Source organism: Aegilops tauschii, chromosome 6 (assembly GCF_002575655.3).
Source record: "Aegilops tauschii subsp. strangulata cultivar AL8/78 chromosome 6, Aet v6.0, whole genome shotgun sequence".
Taxonomy (NCBI): Eukaryota; Viridiplantae; Streptophyta; class Magnoliopsida; order Poales; family Poaceae; genus Aegilops; species Aegilops tauschii.
The window spans coordinates 165292659-165311745 of record NC_053040.3 but is presented as its reverse complement, the minus strand read 5'-3'; the positions used below and the strand labels follow the sequence as shown (position 1 = coordinate 165311745).

Here is a 19087-nt window from a genome sequence, read left to right as displayed (position 1 = left end):
CTAGCCTCTCTAATACCGCGCACCTTTCGCCAGTATCATACACCCACCATATACCTTCCTCAAAACAGCCACCATACCTACCTATCATGGCATTTCCATAGCCATTCCGAGATATATTGCCATGCAACTTACCACCGTTCCGTTTATTATGACACGCTTCATCATTGTCATATTGTTTTGCATGATCATGTAGTTGACATCGTATTTGTGGCAAAGCCACCTTTCATAATTCTTTCATACATGTCACTCATGAGTCATTGCACATCCCGGTACACCGCCGGAGGCATTCATATAGAGTCATATTTTATTCTAAGTATCGAGTTGTAATTCATGAGTTGTAAGTAAATAAAAGTGTGATGATCATCATTATTAGAGCATTGTCCCAGTGAGGAAAGGATGATGGAGACCATGATTCCCCCACAAGTCGGGATGAGACTTCGGACGAAAAATAAAAAAAAGGAAAAAAAAGAGGCCATAAAAAAAAGAGAAAAGGCCCAAATAAAAAATGAGAGAAAAAGAGAGAAGGGGCAATGCTACTATCCTTTTACCATACTTGTGCTTCAAAGTAGCACCATGATCTTCATGATAGAGAGTCTCCTATGTTGTCACTTTCATATACTAGTGGGATTTTTACATTATAAAACTTGGCTTGTATATTCCAATGATGGGCTTCCTCCAAATGCCCTAGGTCTTCGTGAGCAAGCGAGTTGGATGCACACCCACTTAGTTTCTTTTGTTGAGCTTTCATACACTTATAGCTCTAGTGCATCTGTTGCATGGCAATCCCTACTCACTCACATTGATATCTATTAATGGGCATCTACATAGCCCGTTGATACGCCTAGTTGATGTGAGACTATCTTCTCCTTTTTGCCTTCTCCACAACCACCATTCTATTCCACCTATAGTGCTATGTCCATGGCTCACGCTCATGTATTGCGTGAAGATTGAAAAAGTTTGAGAACATCAAAAGTATGAAACAATTGCTTGGCTAGTCATCGGGGTTGTGCATGATTTAAATACTTTGTGTGATGAAGTTAGAGCATAGCCAGACTATATGATTTTGTAGGGATAGCTTGCTTTGGCCATGTTATTTTGAGAAGACATGATTGCTTTGTTAGTATGCTTGAAGTATTATTGTTTTCACGTCAATATTGAACTTTTATCTTGAATCTTATGGATCTGAATATTCCTGCCACAATAAAGAAGATTACATGGATAAAAATGTTAGGTAGCATTCCACATCAAAAATTCTGTTTTTATCATTTACCTACTCGAGGACGAGCAGGAATTAAGCTTGGGGATGCTGATACGTCTCCAACATATCTATAATTTTTGATTGTTCCATGCTATTATATTATCTGTTTTGGATGTTTATGGGCTTTATTATACACTTTTATATTATTTTTGGGACTAACCTATTAACCCAGAGCCCAGTGCCAGTTTCTGTTTTTCCCTTGTTTCAGTGTTTCGCAGAAAAGGAATATCAAACGGAGTCCAAACGGAATGAAACCTTCGGGAGAAGTTATTTTTGGAGAGAAAGCAACCCGGGAGACTTGGAGTGCACGTCAGGGGATCAACGAGGAGAGCATGAGGCAGGGGGGCACGCCCACCCCCCTGGGTGCGCCCTCCACCCTCGTGGGCCCCTCGTGGCTCCCCTTACCGAGTTCTTTCGCCTATATATCTGCATATACCCTAAAACCTTCGGGGAACAGAATAGATCGGGAGTTCCGCCGCCGCAAGCCTCTGTAGCCACCAAAAACCAATCAAGACCCTGTTCTGGCACCCTGCCGGAGGGGGGATCCTCACCGGTGGCCATCTTCATCATCCCGGCGCTCTCCATGACGAGGAGGGAGTAGTTCACCCTCGGGGCTGAGGGTATGTACCAGTAGCTATGTGTTTGATCTCTCTCTCTCGTGTTCTTGAGGTGATATGATCTTGATGTATCGCGAGCTTTGCTATTATAGTTGGATCTTATGATGTTTCTCCCCCTCTACTCTCTTGTAATGGATTGAGTTTTCCCTTTGAAGTTATCTTATCGGATTGAGTCTTTAAGGATTTGAGAACACTTGATGTATGTCTTGTGTGGGATACTTCTGGTGACAATGGGGTATTCTATTGATTCACTTGATGTATGTTTTGGTGATCAACTTGCGGGTTCCGCCCATGAACCTATGCATAGGGGTTGGCACACGTTTTCGTCTTGACTCTCCGGTAGAAACTTTGGGGCACTCTTTGAAGTACTTTGTGTTGGTTTGAATAGATGAATATGAGATTGTGTGATGCATATCGTATAATCATACCCACGGATACTTGAGGTGACATTGGAGTATCTAGGTGACATTAGGGTTTTGGTTGATATGTGTCCTAAGGTGTTATTCTAGTACGTACTCTTGAATAGATCGATCCGAACGAATAACTTTGAGGTGGTTTCGTACCCTACAATAATCTCTTCGTTTGTTCTCCGCTATTAGTGACTTTGGAGTGACTCTTTGTTGCATGTTGAGGGATAGTTATATGATCCAATTATGTTACTATTGTTGAGAGAACTTGCACTAGTGAAAGTATGAACCCTAGGCCTTGTTTCAAAGCATTGCAATACCGTTTACGCTCACTTTTATCGCTTGCTACCTTGCTGTTTTTATATTTTCAGTTTACAAATACCCATATCTACCATCCATATTGCACTTGTATTACCATCTCTTCGCCGAACTAGTGCACCTATACAATTTACCATTGCATTGGGTGTGTTGGGGACACAAGAGACTCTTTGTTATTTGGTTGCAGGGTTGTTTGAGAGAGACCATCTTCATCCTACGCCTCCCACGCATTGATAAACCTTAGGTCATCCACTTGAGGGAAATTTGCTACTGTCCTACAAACCTCTGCACTTGGAGGCCCAACAACGTCTATAAGAAGAAGGTTGCGTAGTAGACATCAGTTGGGAGGTAGAGTAGGCTGACTCCGATGATGATATGACTACATCATTGCAACCGCTATTATTGTCCACCAGGAAGTTCGAAGCAGTGGCGGAGGCAGGGGTGGCGAGCCAGGGCCCGGGTCCTCCCCAACACCCTAATTTCCTTTTGTATTATGCATATGAATAGTGACAATTTGTGACAAATTTTTTACTGTTGCCTGCAGCCGGCCCTCCCCAACATCCGATTATATGCATTCCTGCCTCTGCCACTGGTTTGAAGGGACATTTTTGCTGACAATTTACGCCTTGTAGCTAATTAATACCTCCATAAAGAAATATATAAGAGCATTTAGATCACTACTTTAGTGATCTAAAAGCTCTTATATATCTTTACAAAGGAAGTACTTTGCAGACCCTCATGTATATCATGAGGAATATTTTAGGAGAAGGTTTGTTAGGAACAATGATATGTATAGTGGCTAGGGGTGGGGGCTCATTAACTATACAATAAACGGGGGTGGCTCATCGGCCGGGAAGCCTGATATTGGGCCGACCTTAGAGCCTTGTGGCAAATCGACTCTAGAAAGCAGTCTAGGGGCCTGACTTGGAGCAGAGACACCATCTTGGTGCGCAGGCCAAAAAGCATTCGCGGATGAGGTCGGTTAGGGACCATGCAAACCCTCGCTCTCGTCCCCTTTATAAGATGAGGCTACGGGAGACTTGAGGCATCTACTTCATTAGAGACATACCTTAGTAGTCATCATCATCATCTGCTTGTAACCTACTCGCACGAGGTGCTCCCATACCAAGCATAAGCAAAGCAGGACGTAGGGTATTACTTCACCATGAGGGTCCGAACGTGGATAATCCCGAGTGCTAACTCCCCTCTGGTACTCCTGGCTATGCTCGCTCCCCTACCAAGGGATATAACGGTTTTCTGCACCATTGCTCATGATGACTACTGTGAGTAGAGGCCAAATGTAGTAGACCTTCTCGGTTGCATTACACTATAGAAGGCCTGTTGGAGCATTTCACATGCTTATTTATAGTGTCCCAGCTGATACGGTTGATAAAATTACGAGGATTGCGGAGAACACCATGATAGAAGCTTTTCAGCACTTTGAAAGATCGTGGATGTCGCCTAGAGGGGGGGTGAATAGGCGATTTAAAATAATTACGGTTTATGCTTGAACAAATGCGGAATAAACCTAGCGGTGAATTTGTCAAGCACAAAACCTACAACAACTAGGCTCACCAATGTGCACCAACAACTTACGCTAAGCAAGATAAACTACTAGGTGATAGCAAGATATATGACAAGAAACAATATGGCTATCACAAAGTAAATTGCATAAGTAAAGGGCTCGGGTAAGAGATAACCGAGGCACGCGGAGACGACGATGTATCCCGAAGTTCACACCCTTGCGGATGCTAATCTCCGTTTGGAGCGGTGTGGAGGCACAATGCTCCCCAAGAAGCCACTAGGGCCACCGTAATCTCCTCACGCCCTCGCACAATGCAAGATGTCGTGATTCCACTAAGTGACCCTTGAGGGCGGTCACCGAACCCGTACAAATGGCAAACCTTGGGGGCGGTCACCGAACCCGTACACTTTGGCAACCCTTGGGGCGGTCACCGGTACCCGTCAAATTGCTTGGGGCGATCTCCACAACCTAATTGGAGACCCCAACGCTTGCCCGGAGCTTTACACCACAATGATTGAGCTCCGAACACCACCAACCGTCTAGGGCGTACAAGCACCCAAGAGGAACAAGCTCAAGGGTCCCAAGCACCCAAGAGTAATAAGCTTCTCAACTTGTAACTTCCACGTATCACCGTGGAGAACTCAAACCTATGCACCAAATGCAATGGCAAGGGCACACGGAGTGCACAAGACCTTCTCTCCCAAATCCCACCAGAACAACTAATGCTAGGGAGGGAAATGAGAGGAAGAACAAGAAGGAGAACGCTAAGAACTCCAAGATCTAGATCCAAGGGGTTCCCCTCACATAGAGGATACAGTGATTGGTGGAAATGTGGATCTAGATCTCCTCTCTCTTTTCCCCCAAAACTAGCAAGAATCCATGGAGGGATTGAGAGATAGCAAGCTTGAAGAAGGTCAACAATGGGGTAAGAACACGAGCTCAAGGGATAAGGTTCATTGGGGAAGAAGCCCCCTTTTTATAGGTGAGGGAAAATCCAACCGTTATGCTCACAACCCGCACCGAGCAGTACTACCGCTCCAAGGAGCGGTACTACCGCTAGGGAGGCAGTAGGCCTTTGAAAAACAACGACGAGGAGGCAAAAGGCAAGAAGAACCGTCGGAGCGGTACTACCGCTTGTCCTCACGGTACTACCGCTAGGGGTAGCGGTACTACTGCTTGCGAGCGGTACTAAAAAAATACATCCGTGCCTACCACCGCTGGACTTATGACGAGTTTTTGGTCCAGAGCGGAAGTAGCCACAGAAGTAGCCGCGGAAGTAAAAAATAACATCCCCTCCAAGCGGTAGTATCGCTCCCATGGGCGGTAGTACCGCTGCAGCCTTTCTGAGGACACCAAAACTGGCACAAATTCTGCAAACGGACTCCGAATTCAACGAAACCAAGTTTGTTGGAAAGCTGGCGACAAGGGCTAACACAATCTTGATAGAAATAACAATAAGAAGCAAATTATAAAAGGCCCATAAGAAAATGGTGAGAACCCTTCCTCGAATAAGACCGGTAAAACCTCCAACACCGAAAACACAATAGAAGAAGCATGTGAACTCCGTTTTCGATGAACTCAAGCTTGTCAAGAAGATGACCATAAGCTCCAAATCTCACAAAGAGAACCAAACAAGAACCAATAAAGATGATGCAAGCATGCAATGGTTTGAGCTCTCTACGAACGATGCGATCAAGCTACTCACTTGAGAGCCCCCCTTGATAGTACGGCAAACGATCCTATAACCCGATCTCCAAACTACCACCATGAGACCGGTAAAATAGAGAACCTATCAAGTCCAAACCTTTTCCTTGCACAAAGTCCACTTGAGCTAGATGTAGACGATCTTGACTTCCTCAAGTAGGACTACCTTTCTTGATTGCGTTGGCTCGGTGAAGACTAGTAGATTTCTCCCCCATACTCTATTATGGGTGAGCCACTTTTCGGCACATCTTCACAAGTCCATTGTCACCACAATGGACGGCAATCTTCAAGAACTTGATCTCTTCGTGATGCATCACTTGAACGTGCACACCGCAACCTAACCCCACAAAGAACTCTCACGAAGACTATGGGTTAGTACACAAAGCGTAATGGACAATGCTTACCATACCATGGGATCACTTGATCCCTCTTGGTACATCTTCTACGCTTTGTGATTTGATCAACTTGATTCACTCTTGCTTAGTCTTGATCAACCTTGAACCTTTCGAACTCTCTTCATTTGGATGATGCCTTGAAGGTAAGCATGTATGATCACACAATCTTGTTCTTCAAGACATGCTTGCAATAAGCTCAACTCTCACATGACCAATCTTTGGATAATTCCTTAATAGCACCTTGATCAACACATAAACTCCTTGAAACCAACACATGGACTTCAAGAAGTGCCTATGGACAAATCCTTCAAATATAACTCAATGCAAGCATTAGTCCATAGTGATTGTCATCAATTACCAAAATCACACATGGGGACACCGCATGTCCTTTCACACTTTAAAAAGGTTGTGGGTTGTGTATGGAGATCAATATTTGAGAGCTCTTGATGAGGAAGACTGATCACATTCGATCGGGTTTCAAATGTAGATATAGCCTTCTTCCCTAGAGCACCTAGGTTAGTCCACCGGAAGTAGTGCTTTAGAAAATAAATTTTCTAGAATAACTTGTTATCTTAAAACGTTTAAGTTTCCTAGACCAAATTGCGGAGGTGATTGAAAAAGACAATAATAAAGAAATAGACTAAGGACTAAAGGTTCCACTTACAAATTGTGCATGAACACAAAATTTCACCTAGATATTCCATATGGCACTTGTAATCACCGTTAGATATATCTTTCCAATGACTTGTTCTGGGAGATGCTTCCAAATAACCCCACGACCAACTAGTAGCCGCATCGAGGTTCTACTATATAACCGAGACCCTTTTGACTCAATGGGCTATCTCAATTAATATGGATAAAACCGGATCAACGCATTGGACATTTAATGACTACACCATATGTAACCTTAGAGACTTGATTCTAGCTGCTATACTAATCTTACTGTCACCGATGTTCGACATAGCTTTCCACTCCTCTCTGTCCTTTACCTCTTTGTGATGTGATCCTCATTATATCGGGCACATGCGACTGTGAGTCCTAGGGTCGAGTAGAGACAAGAGAAAAAAATTATTGCACAACACATAATAATAGTGTTCTCTTAAAGTAATCCAACAATCACTTTATGCATGTACATGGGTCTGCGAGGCTATGCCTCGACACTTAGCCCGTGGGAAGTACTCATACCTCATGGATAGATCACAAGCAAAAGACATTGTAGACAAAGATACCTTAAGATAATGACTAAAAGTCTTACAATGTCGCTTATAGCGATGTACTTTTAATTACAAGTAATGTGGCTAATGGCGATGGAGGCTATGGTGATGGAGATGATGATGGCTATGGGGATGGAAGCGACTGTTGATGGCAATGATGACGACGACTACTAGGGTGGACTTGCTCCGAAGGGTTTTCTTCTTTTTATATTGTGAAGACAGGTGGAATAGGGTTTTAGAACGGAGAATGGCATTTTGGCTCTCGGCCTCCATGGAGGTCAATTTTTTTGGAATTCAGACTTTTCAGTTTTGGAAAAATCTGAAAAAAAATATCCAAGTAAATAAGGATGTTATGTGTATGTGTGTAAAATTTCAGGATGAAATATCTTTAAAATGCGACCTGTACAAAAAGACAAATTCATGGTATGGGAGGATGAATTGTATCATTTGTTAAAAAGCCCCAGATTTGTTTTTTTGGCACAACCCTCATTTCAACGTATTTCGTCCTGAAAATTAGCACACTTGTGCATCATGCCTCCATGTAATCTATATTTTTCAGAATTTTTTGAAATGTAAAAATATGAACTTTGATGAATTTTGAATTCTTCAAAACCCGGCCTCCATGGAGCTCGGCCTCCAAAAGTAGAAAGTATTGTCTTATCTATTTTTTGGCGGGTGCTGATCTTTTTTTTAGTTAGAGTATGTGTATCATTCTGGGCACCCACACTTTTGTGCAAATGGTGCACCTTGTACAAGATGTTAGGCCTCTTTTGGTTTATAGGAATTTTATAGAAATTATATAGGATATAATTTGCAAAGGAAAAATTCCTTTAAAGTCCTTTGGTTTGTAGGAACGAATTCATATTTCTATATAAGATAGGAATCAATTCTTCACATTTTGGAGGAAAAAAAACATTAGCCTAGACTGAATGAAAAAATTCCTATCGTATGCATCAAATGACATCTTTTTCTCTATTGGATTTGAGATGCATATCATCTCACTTCTTATGATTTTCCTATTCGTATAACATTTCTATCCTACGAACCAAAACAATATGCACTTGCAAGTAAAGTGATATAATGACCGTGCATGCAGTAATAACTTATCAATCCTCCTCTGCATGACATGCTGTCGCTACAGTTCCCACCGCCCCCACTGATTCTCACATCACCTCTATTTATTACGATGACACGCCGCTCCCTCATCCCCATCACTCTCCGCTTACACCACTCGTACGCACACTAACCACTCTGCTGCACTCCCCGCCGGTCTCCGTCTTCTCTCCCATGGCGTCCGGCCATTTCCAAGTGGAAGCGGCGCTGCTGATGCTTCCGCTGGTAATGCTGGTGCTCAACTCGGGCGGCGGCAGCGCTGCTGGTGCAGTGGTGCCGGCGGTGATCGTGTTCGGCGACTCGACGGTGGACACGGGCAACAACAACCAGATCGGCACGACGCTGCGGTCTGACTTCCCGCCCTACGGCCGCGACATGCCGGGCGGTGCCCGCGCCACGGGGCGGTTCGGCAACGGGCGGCTGCCTCCGGACTTCATCTCCGAGGCGCTGGGCCTGCCGCCGCTCGTCCCGGCGTACCTCGACCCGGCCTACGGCATCGGCGACTTCGCGCGCGGCGTCTGCTTCGCCTCCGCCGGCACCGGCGTCGACAACGCCACCGCCGGCGTCCTGGTAAGCACCGCACGCCCCGCTAGTTTGTATCGTAATGTTAGACCGTGCTGCTCAATGCTCCTGGTTACAATAGCAGCACTACTGGTGATTTCGTGAGATTTTCGGGTAAATATTGTCAGAGCGCGACATGAACTTAGCGACATGTACGCGCACACGCCTGCGCATGGGCGTGGTGCACGGCGATTACGTACTTAGCCATGGATCGTTGCTCATTAGAGCGCGCCGCAGGGAGGTTGGTGAGAAAAGGCAGAAGAAATCAAAGCCGAGTAGGGAGCAGGGGCCCTCCCCGGTCAGTCACAGACTAACAGTACGATTCGTAGCGTACGTTTGTCAGTTGTCATTTCTCGGCGGTTTAAGGATCCGGCAGGAGATGGTTTTCTGCAGCTTTGGAGCACCCCCTTTTTATTTGGCAAACCTGCTGGAGTATGGCATGGCGGAGATATGGACGCGGCTTTTTTCTCCTAGGTGCATATGCACCCATTGTTAAAAACACACATTTTAAAAAGTTGAAAAATTCGAAACAAAAATCCCGCGTGTATATCCGGACATTTTATGTCCGTTCACAAGGTTTCGATGAAAAACGACGTTTTTTGTGGCTTGTGTAAAAAAGAGAATATCCCTTGTTCGCCATTCAAGGCTCAACAACTACTACCTGTGCCAGCATTTCAGCCTGGCAAGATTTTTAGGTTCTGCCACGTGGCGCGCATGCATGGGCTCGACGAGGCCGTCTGCCAAGGCCAATCCGTGTGCCCGCGGGCGAGGCGGAGTGTGGGAGGGGAGACCGGAAGACGAGGTTCCACCGGTCGCCTCGCATGGCCACAAGCGGCTGGCGTCGCCGGTGTGTAGACAGTGCATGAGTAGGCACACGTAGTACTAGTAGTACTATACAATCATTCATCCATTTACCCAGTCCGGCACTTCATTTTGACTAAAGAATGCGGAGTAGGAGTACTACTGCACTAGCGTTTGTTCTCGCTTTTGCCGTATCAACCACACTTGCTTGAAATTGTGACAACTTTCAATCAATTTTGTGATCGACCGGCACTTAATGCAAATACTAACTTAAATTTGAAAGCACAACGACCACCATCCATATTCTTCCATGTGATGCATTAAGCTCTAGATTCGCCTACTACTTTTGGATCGAATTGCGCCGCCGATCCTACTGTTCAGAGATCCCAAATTATTCCTTATATGCAATCATCGAATGTGGTACAACCAACTCTTATTACTCACACGAACATAGTGCAACAGGCACCGTTAGTGGTCTTATATTAGTTTATTTATAGAGGAAGTAATAGATAATTTTGGATTTATTGTTGCATGCCAAACTCCATACTAGAGTCCAAACCTGCATGCATGCACTGACAAGCTCGTCCCCTTAGTCAGTGATCCCGCTGTGGAAGGAGGTGGAGTACTACAAGGAGTACCAGCTCCGGCTGCGCGCGTACGCCGGCGCCGAGCGCGCCCGCGCCATCGTCCGCGGCGCGCTCCACGTCGTCAGCATCGGCACCAACGACTTCCTCGAGAACTACTACATGCTCGGCACGGGCCGCTTCGCCGAGTACACGGTGGCCGAGTTCTCCGACTTCCTCGTCGCCGGCGCGCGCCGTTTCCTGTCGGAGATCCATCGCCTCGGCGCGCGCCGCGTCACCTTCGCGGGGCTCGCCGCCATTGGCTGCCTCCCGCTGGAGCGCGCCGAGAACATGATCCATGGCGGCGGCTGCATCGAGGAGTACAACCGGGTGGCCAGGGAGTACAACGCCAAGGTGGAGGCCATGCTGGGGGGGCTCCGCGCCGAGCTCCCGGACCTCAGGCTCGCCTACGTGCCCGTCTACGACACCATGCTCGACCTCGTCACCAACCCGGCCAAGTTCGGGCTGGAGAACGTGGAGGAAGGGTGCTGCGCCACGGGGAGGTTCGAGATGGGGTTCATGTGCAACGACGAGGCTCCCATGACCTGCGCTGACGCCGACAAGTTCCTCTTCTGGGACGCATTCCACCCCACGCAGAAGGTGAACCGGATCATGGCCAACCACACGATCGACATCTGCTACCAGCAAGGCCTCCTATGAATGTGTGATCCACGATCGTACAACTAGAAACGCATTGATCCACTGACTATTTTGTGGAGTGAGAAAATTGTTTCATGCATGGGGCGGATTCAATTCAGAAGGAACTTGTCGCGCCTGCAGATGACACCAGTTCGTCATCTGCAGCGGACTGAAGGAGTGCAAGTTCAGTCTGAACTTAACTTCTTTTTTAGACAATGTCTGAACTTAACTGAACTTGCAACACCCTGCGTGGTGATCTGGGCCTTGGACCATGTAAGCGAGTCGTGCTGGGCTAAGGTTGGGCCCATGTAGCCAGCTACTTATGTACCGAACCGAGAATGATCTAGGCATCGATGAGAAATTAGATCGAACTATCTCCTCCTCTCACACGCTAAGGTTGGGCCCTTCTCTCTCCCTCCCCAATTCTAGATCGAGATCACTGGTTCATCACAATCTGGTATTCAGAGCCTGTAATTTTTCTCCACTACCTCGCCGCTGTCGCTGATCTCTTACCCTCTTGATCACCGGTAAAATCCACTAGGTTAGGTGCCAGCCGCTCCGGCGAGCTCGCCCGAAATCCCGCTCGGGGTTCGGTCAATTTGGAGCGAGACCACGGTGCCATCCAAACCCTCGGCGCAGACTCGCCGCGTGCTTGATGCCATGTCAGAGACCACCGACAAGTTGCAGAACTTGCTCAAGACGGTCATCCGCCGCCTCGACGCGAACCAGAAGACTGCCGATGAGCGGCACCAGACGCAGCTCTCCTACAACAACCAGGTCTCCGAAGAGCTCAAGCTCCTCTCCAAACAGATCGACCTCACCCAGGCCGGTGTGGGTGAGGCCCGCAAGGCCACGCCCACGGCCGATCCTGCCGCCACGGCCAGTGCGGGCGCCATGCCCCCTTCAGTGACCGCGGACTCCTCCACGCACAGGCCCCTACCACCACCGCCGACCCGTCCCATGCCGACCCCCCTCTATACGGATGACGCGGCGCAACTTCCGTTCGCGAGACTCGTCAACCCCCCCCCCCCCCCGTGTTGCTGATCACCGGGGCCCCTTCACCTACATAGCGCGAGCGCCACAACGACCGCGGGAGTCCTGGACTAAGGGGTCCTCGGGCGTCCGGCCTGTTATCCATGGGCCGGACTGATGGGCTATGAAGACATGAAGGCCGAAGACTGTACCTGTGTCCAGATTGGACTTTCCTTGGCATGGAAGGCGAGCTTGGCGACCAACTATGAAGATTCCTTCTTATGTAACCGACTCTATGTAACCCTAGATCCCTCCGGTGTCTATATAAACTGGAGGACGTAGTCCGGATCGGATATATACTCATTACCATAGTCATACAGGCTAGACTTCTAGGGTTTAGCCATTATGATCTCGTGGTAGATCAACTCTTGTAACACTCATATTCATCAAGATCAATCAAGCAGGAAGTAGGGTATTACCTCCGTAGAGAGGGCCCGAACCTGGGTAAACATCGTGTCCCCCGTCTCCTACAACCATCGACCTTAGACGCACAGTTCGGGACCCCCTACCCGAGATCCGTCGGTTTTGACACCGACGTTGGTGCTTTCATTGAGAGTTCCACTGTGCCGTCAACGAAAGGTTCGATGGCCCCTTCGATCGTCCATAGTGACGCTGTCCAGGGAGAAACCTTCCTCCCCGGACAGATCTTCGTGTTCGGCGGCTTCGTACTGCGGGCCAACTCGCTTGGCCATCTATAGCAGATCGATAGTTACGCCCCTGGCCATCAGGTTAGATTCGGAAGCTTGAACTACGTCGCGGACATTCGCGGAGACTTGATCTTCGACGGATTTGAGACCGCGACGATCGCTCCCCCTCGCTCCGATGAACATGACTTAAATCTGTCATCGGGTCACATCCAGGAGATGGTTCCTGTTGCTGCAACGGCCTTAGAGCCGGAGCAGATCGTGCCATCCGAGGCCACAGAGTCCGCGGCGTTGGAGCCAGACTCGACACCCTGCAATATTTGCGTCAACGGAACTCCGGACTCGTCAACGGAACTCCGGACTCGTCTCCGGATGATAATCCCCAAGTGCAGGGAATCATCGTAGCAATTTCCAAAGGTGGAAGTGATAAGTATGGAGTGTCGAACCCACAAGGAGCTAAAGGTAAGATCAATATTCTCTCAAGCCCTATCTGCCACTGATACGACTCTACGTGCACCGAACGTTTGCTTCCAACTAGAAACGAGAAATAAAACTACGTTGTGGGTATGAAGAGGATAACTTTGTATGATATCGGAGAGCTAAAATATAAAAGTAGGTGATGTTATCATAAAGTTAGAATATATTACTAAATAATATAAATAGCGAGTGTGGAATAATGATGGATCGGTATGCGGAATTGTCCTAGGCAATTATTAACAAGACCGATAGTCGTCATTGCAATTTCATATGAGGGAGAGGCATAAGCTAACATACTTTCTCTACTTGGATCATATGCACTTATGATTGGAACTCTAGCAAGCATCCGCAACTACTAAAGATCATTAAGGTAAAACCCAACCATAGCATTAAAGCATCAAGTCCCCTTTATCCCATACACAACAACCCCCTTACTCGGGTTTATGCTTCTGCCACTCAAGCAACCCACTATAAGCGAATCATGAATGTATTGCAACACCCTACAGCGGGAATCCCTCACGCTTGCGCGACACGGAGGGCACCATAGAACAGCACCAAAATAAAACATACAACTCGTACCAATCTAGATCATCAATCAACCCAAAGACAAAGGATATCTACTCAAAACATCATAGGATGGCAACACATCATTGGATCATAATATGTGGCATAAAGCACCATGTTCAAGTAGGGATTACAGCGGGGTGCGGGAGAGTGGACCGCGTAAAAGAGATGAGGATGGTGATGATGGTGGTGATGTTGATGAAGACGATCACCGCGGCGATGATTCCCCTCTCAATGGCACTCCGGTGCCACCAAGAGAGAGGAGAGGTTCTCCCCCTTGTGCTTCCTCCTCCATGGCCTCCCCCCTAGATGGGGAAAGGTTCTCCCTCTGATCCTTGGCCTTCATGGCGATGATGGCCTCTCCGGGATACTCCTCCATGGCCACCAGTGATGATGGCCCCCTCCGGCAGGGTGCCGGAGAGGGCCTAGATTGATTTCTCGTGGCTACAGAGGCTTGCGGCGGTGGAACTTCCGATCTAGGTTAATTTTCCGAAGTTTCTATATTTATAGGAATTTTTGGTGTCGGTCTCACGTCAAGGAGGTGCCCGAGCTGTCCACGAGGCAGGCCCACGCGCCCAGGGGGGTGGGCGCGCCCCCCACCCTCGTGGGCAGCTCGGGACTCTTCTGGCCCAACTCCGATGCTCCGTGGTCTTCTTTTGGTCCATAAAAAATCATCAAAAATTGGCACGTCAATTGGACTCCATTTGGTATTCCTTTTCTGCAAAACTAAAAAACAAGGAGAAAACAGAAACTGGCACTGGGCTCTAGGTTAATAGGTTAGTCCCAAAAATCATATAAAATAGCATATAAATGCATATAAAACATCTAAGATGGATAATATAATAGCATGAATACTTCATAAATTATAGATACGTTGGAGACGTATCACCGGCTATAAGTTCCGGACCATGTATGCCTGCGGACACCGAGCTGGATCGGTTATCGATTTTCGAATTCAGCGCCGCAGACATCTTCCAGCACTCACCTTTGGGTGATGTGCTAAACTCTTGGTTCGAGCTAGAAGTTGATGATGGGGAATTTTGCTTCCCACCCGCCACCCACTTCATAGCCACTGTCGATGACTTAACCGACGTGCTTGATTATGGCTCCGAAGACATCGACGGTATGGACGACGATGCCGACAAGGAGCAAGGCCAAGACCCGCAATTCACTGGACGTTGGACAGCCACCTCTTCGTACGATGTGTACATGGTTGACACACCTAAAAAAGCTAACGACGATGACAAAGAAGATCCAGTTGCGAATAAACCTTCTGAGACACAGTCCAAGCGACGGCGCCCTAAACGCCGCTCTAAGCCTCGTCGCTCAAAAGATGGCAACACTGGCACCGGAGAAAATAGTACTCCGGGCGACGCCGAAAACAATGAAGACCCTGTTGGAGCCACATCCGAACAGGAGGAACAAGACAACGGGCAAGTTAACCCTGATAAACAGACCATGCCCAATGACCCGGATGACGACAGTTATCGTCCAGTCACCGAGGATGAGGAGAGCCTCGGCAGTGAGGACTTCATCGTACCTGAGGCACCACTCGAGCAGGAGCGCTTCAAGCGCCAGCTAATAGCTACTGCAAGAAGCCTGAAGAAAAAGCAGCAGCAGCAGCTTCAAGCCGATCAAGACCTACTCATTGACAGATGGACCGATGTCCTAGCAGCCGAAGAATACGGCCTCAAGCGCCCAGCCAAGAGTTACCCGAATCGCAGACTGCTACCTTAGTTCGATGAGGAGGCACCAGATCCCATACCTCCCTCGCGCAATGCGGAACGACCACCGCGTGGTCGGGACAGTGCGGTGGACCAACCACCCCGCGGTCGGGACAAAACGGCAACTCATGCCGAACAGCAGAACGCCCCACCGCCCCGCAAAAACAGAGACAAAACATCTCGGGACTATACATACGACCTTTGGGAGGAACTGGACAGTAGAGCAGGACACACCAGATCAATCTACGGATCGCGAGCACGCTTTCCGACTCGGGATGACGGCTACCAATTCGGACGTGACAAACCTAGTCACGCCCGGGCCGATAACCGCAGACGGACTTCATCGGAGGTGCGCCGTGACGCGGCCCGATATAGAGGCGCCGCACACCCTCTCTGCTTCACAGATGAAGTACTGGATGACAAATTCCCCGAGGGGTTCAAGCCCGTCAATATCGAATCATACGACGGAACAACCGATCCCGCAGTATGGATCGAAGGTTTTATTCTCCACATACATATGGCTCGAGGAGATGACCTCCACGCCATAAAATACCTCCCAGTAAAATTAAAAGGGCCAGCTAGACACCGGCTAAATAGCCTGCCTGAAAATTCCATCAGCAGTTGGGAGGACTTGGAAGAAGCTTTTCTTGACAACTTCCAAGGCACTTATGTCCAGCCACCAGACGCCGATGACTTAAGTCATATAGTTCAACAACCTGGAGAATCAGCCAGAAAATTATGGACTAGGTTCCTAACTAAAAAGAACCAGATCATTGACTGTCCGGATACCGAAGCCCTAGCGGCCTTCAAACACAGCATCCGCGACGAATGGCTCGCCCGCCACCTCGGCCAAGAAAAGCCGAAATCCATGGCAGCCCTCACAGCACTCATGACCCGCTTTTGCGCGGGTGAGGATAGTTGGCTGGCTCGTAGTACAAACACAGCCAATGAGGCAGGCCCCTCCGAGGCCAAAAACAGCACCGGCAAGCTTCGGCGCAATAAACACAAACGCCGAAGTAATGGCGATAACACCGATGACACGGCAGTTCACGCCGGATTCAGCGGCTCCAAGTTCGGCCAGCGGAAGAAGCCCTACAAAAGGAACAATGAGGGACCATCCAGCTTGGACCACATACTCGACCGTCCGTGCCAAATACATGGCACCCCAGACAAACAAGCCAATCATACCAACAGGGATTGTTGGGTTTTTAAACAGGCTGGCAAGTTAAATGCCGAGAACAAGGAAAAGGGATCACAGAGCAAGGACGAGGACGAAGAGCCCCGGCAGCCGAACACTGGGGGGCAGAAGAAATTTCCCCCTCAAGTCAAAACGGTGAGCATGATATACGCTACACACATCCCCATAAGGGAGCGCAAGCGAGCACTCAGGAACGTCTACACGGTAGAGCCAGTCGCCCCGAAATTCAATCCGTGGTCGTCATTCCCGATCACCTTTGATCGTCGAGATCATCCAACTAGTATCTGCCATGGCGGTTCGGCCGCACTGGTCCTCGACCCAATCATCGACGGATTTCACCTAACACGAGTCCTAATGGACGGTGGTATCAGCCTCAACCTGCTATATCAGGATACAGTGCGTAAAATGGGTATTAATCCCTCACGAATCAAGCCCACAAAGACTACCTTTATAGGAGCCATACCAGGCGTAGAGGCCTGTTGCACGGGCTCAATCACGCTGGAAGTGGTCTTCAGTTCCCCGAACAACTTCCAAAGCGAAGAGTTAATCTTTGATATCGTCCCCTTCCGCAGCGGCTACCACGCACTGCTCGGACGAACTGCGTTTGCTAGATTCAACGCAGTGCCGCACTATGCTTATCTAAAGCTCAAGATTCCCGGTCCACGCGGCGTCATAACAGTCAATGGAAACACTGAACGCTCCCTCCGAACAGAGGAGCACATAGCCGCCCTAGCAGCAGAGGTACAGAGCGGCCTTCTCAAGCAGAACCGGAATCCAGCTGCCGAGCCCCTGGACATCACTAAGAGAGTCCAGACCACACTGCAACAGGACGGTTTGGCTCGTCAAGAGCTCGACTAGCAATTCGGCCTCCGTCCCGGTCCTGCTGAGGTAGCCACATCCGCACCTCGCGTACATAATTACACACTCAAAATCCCATGGGCATGACGGAGGCACAACTAGCTCGTGATCCATAGTTCGGCTACACCGATCCCGGACTCACTAGTATCTTTGCTATTTCCTTTTTTTCTCTTTTTCCTTTTTCAGGTATCTTTTATACAGGCCTCCTCTGATGGCCTGATTACCGGTCCTGTCAAAGGACAAGTACACCAGATTGGCGCAGGGCAAGGGCATACAGGGGAAGCCCTAGAGGACAATTCAACGACTACTCTACCTGTTTTTCAGTACCCAAATGCAGCTCTCCTCTGGTTATGGCATATTAAATAGCCAGTTGCTTAAAGCATTACTTGTATAAATGCACTTTGACGCATTAACCCAACTACAATGGAAACAGTTTACGACCCATGTCAAGGGGCCCCAGATACTACCTCTGCTCTTTTTCTGTTTCCCGTTGCTATTAATTACTTATATCCTTGCACCCGTACACTCTGGTACATTTCATATTCGCCAGGGGCTTCCTATCGCCCCATAGTACAGCAACAAAGTCCGAACACTTCTTATAGATAAGTTTGGCACCCCGAATTTAGCATTATATGCATTGGCTCCGAATCATGTCTTTGGTCAGTAGTTGGGTTGCCCGGCTCCTATGCTTGCTACCCTACGTTCCGCTATATCGGCTAGGGTAGTAAAGGGAGAACTACTGCGATTGTGCCCTGGCCTAGACCGGATGAGCACCTCAGTAGAGAAAGCCAAAAACTGACTGTCATGATGCAGCGAGAGCCGGTCAGCCATTCGGAGGTCACAAATCGTTGGAGAATTTTTCCGCATTTCGCGAAGGATCGGTACTTCCCTATCAGACGCTGACAGCACCCTGATTTGTATACCAGGGGCTGCGCCTATGTTTTATTATAAAACTCCTATGGCTAAGTGAGGGTGTTTAAGCCGCATAGTATGATTGCCTGGTTCGTTGCGCTAAACAACTCCTTCAAGGACCATATAATTGGATCAAGATTGTTTAGATTCCATCCCGAACACCTCCGTACTACCTACGTGAGGGTAGAAGCCGATGACTGGCCAACCCTCAGATTTAATATAACATGGCCGCACAGGAGGAAACAATCAAAACATAACAAACATTATATTACAAGCCGGATTTGTTCTTATCATACAAGGCAAAGAAAAAAAACGAATGTCTTCATTCGAAAATAAGGTCCTGCCCGCACTGCGCGGCTGCAAGACGAGATCCCTCCAGGACATCCGCAAAATATTGCTTGGGTGTGCGGTGCTCCTTGCCCTCCGGCGGCCCACTGGCCACCTCGACGGCGTCCATCTTCGCCCACCACATCTTGCAACGAGCGAAGGCCATGCGGGCACCC

The 19087-nt window shown here is 48.3% G+C and overlaps 1 protein-coding gene across 1 annotated transcript; it reads left to right on the top strand.

Annotated features, from left to right (window-relative positions):
* The first annotated feature begins 8638 nt into the window (after positions 1-8638).
* Positions 8639-11549, top strand: LOC109754606 (GDSL esterase/lipase At4g26790). The gene is made up of 2 exons (XM_020313526.4): positions 8639-9121; positions 10507-11549. The coding sequence occupies exons 1-2, from the start codon at positions 8726-8728 to the stop codon at positions 11194-11196; spliced, it is 1086 nt and encodes a 361-aa protein (XP_020169115.1). The 5' UTR covers positions 8639-8725; the 3' UTR covers positions 11197-11549.
* Positions 11550-19087: the final 7538 nt, after the last annotated feature.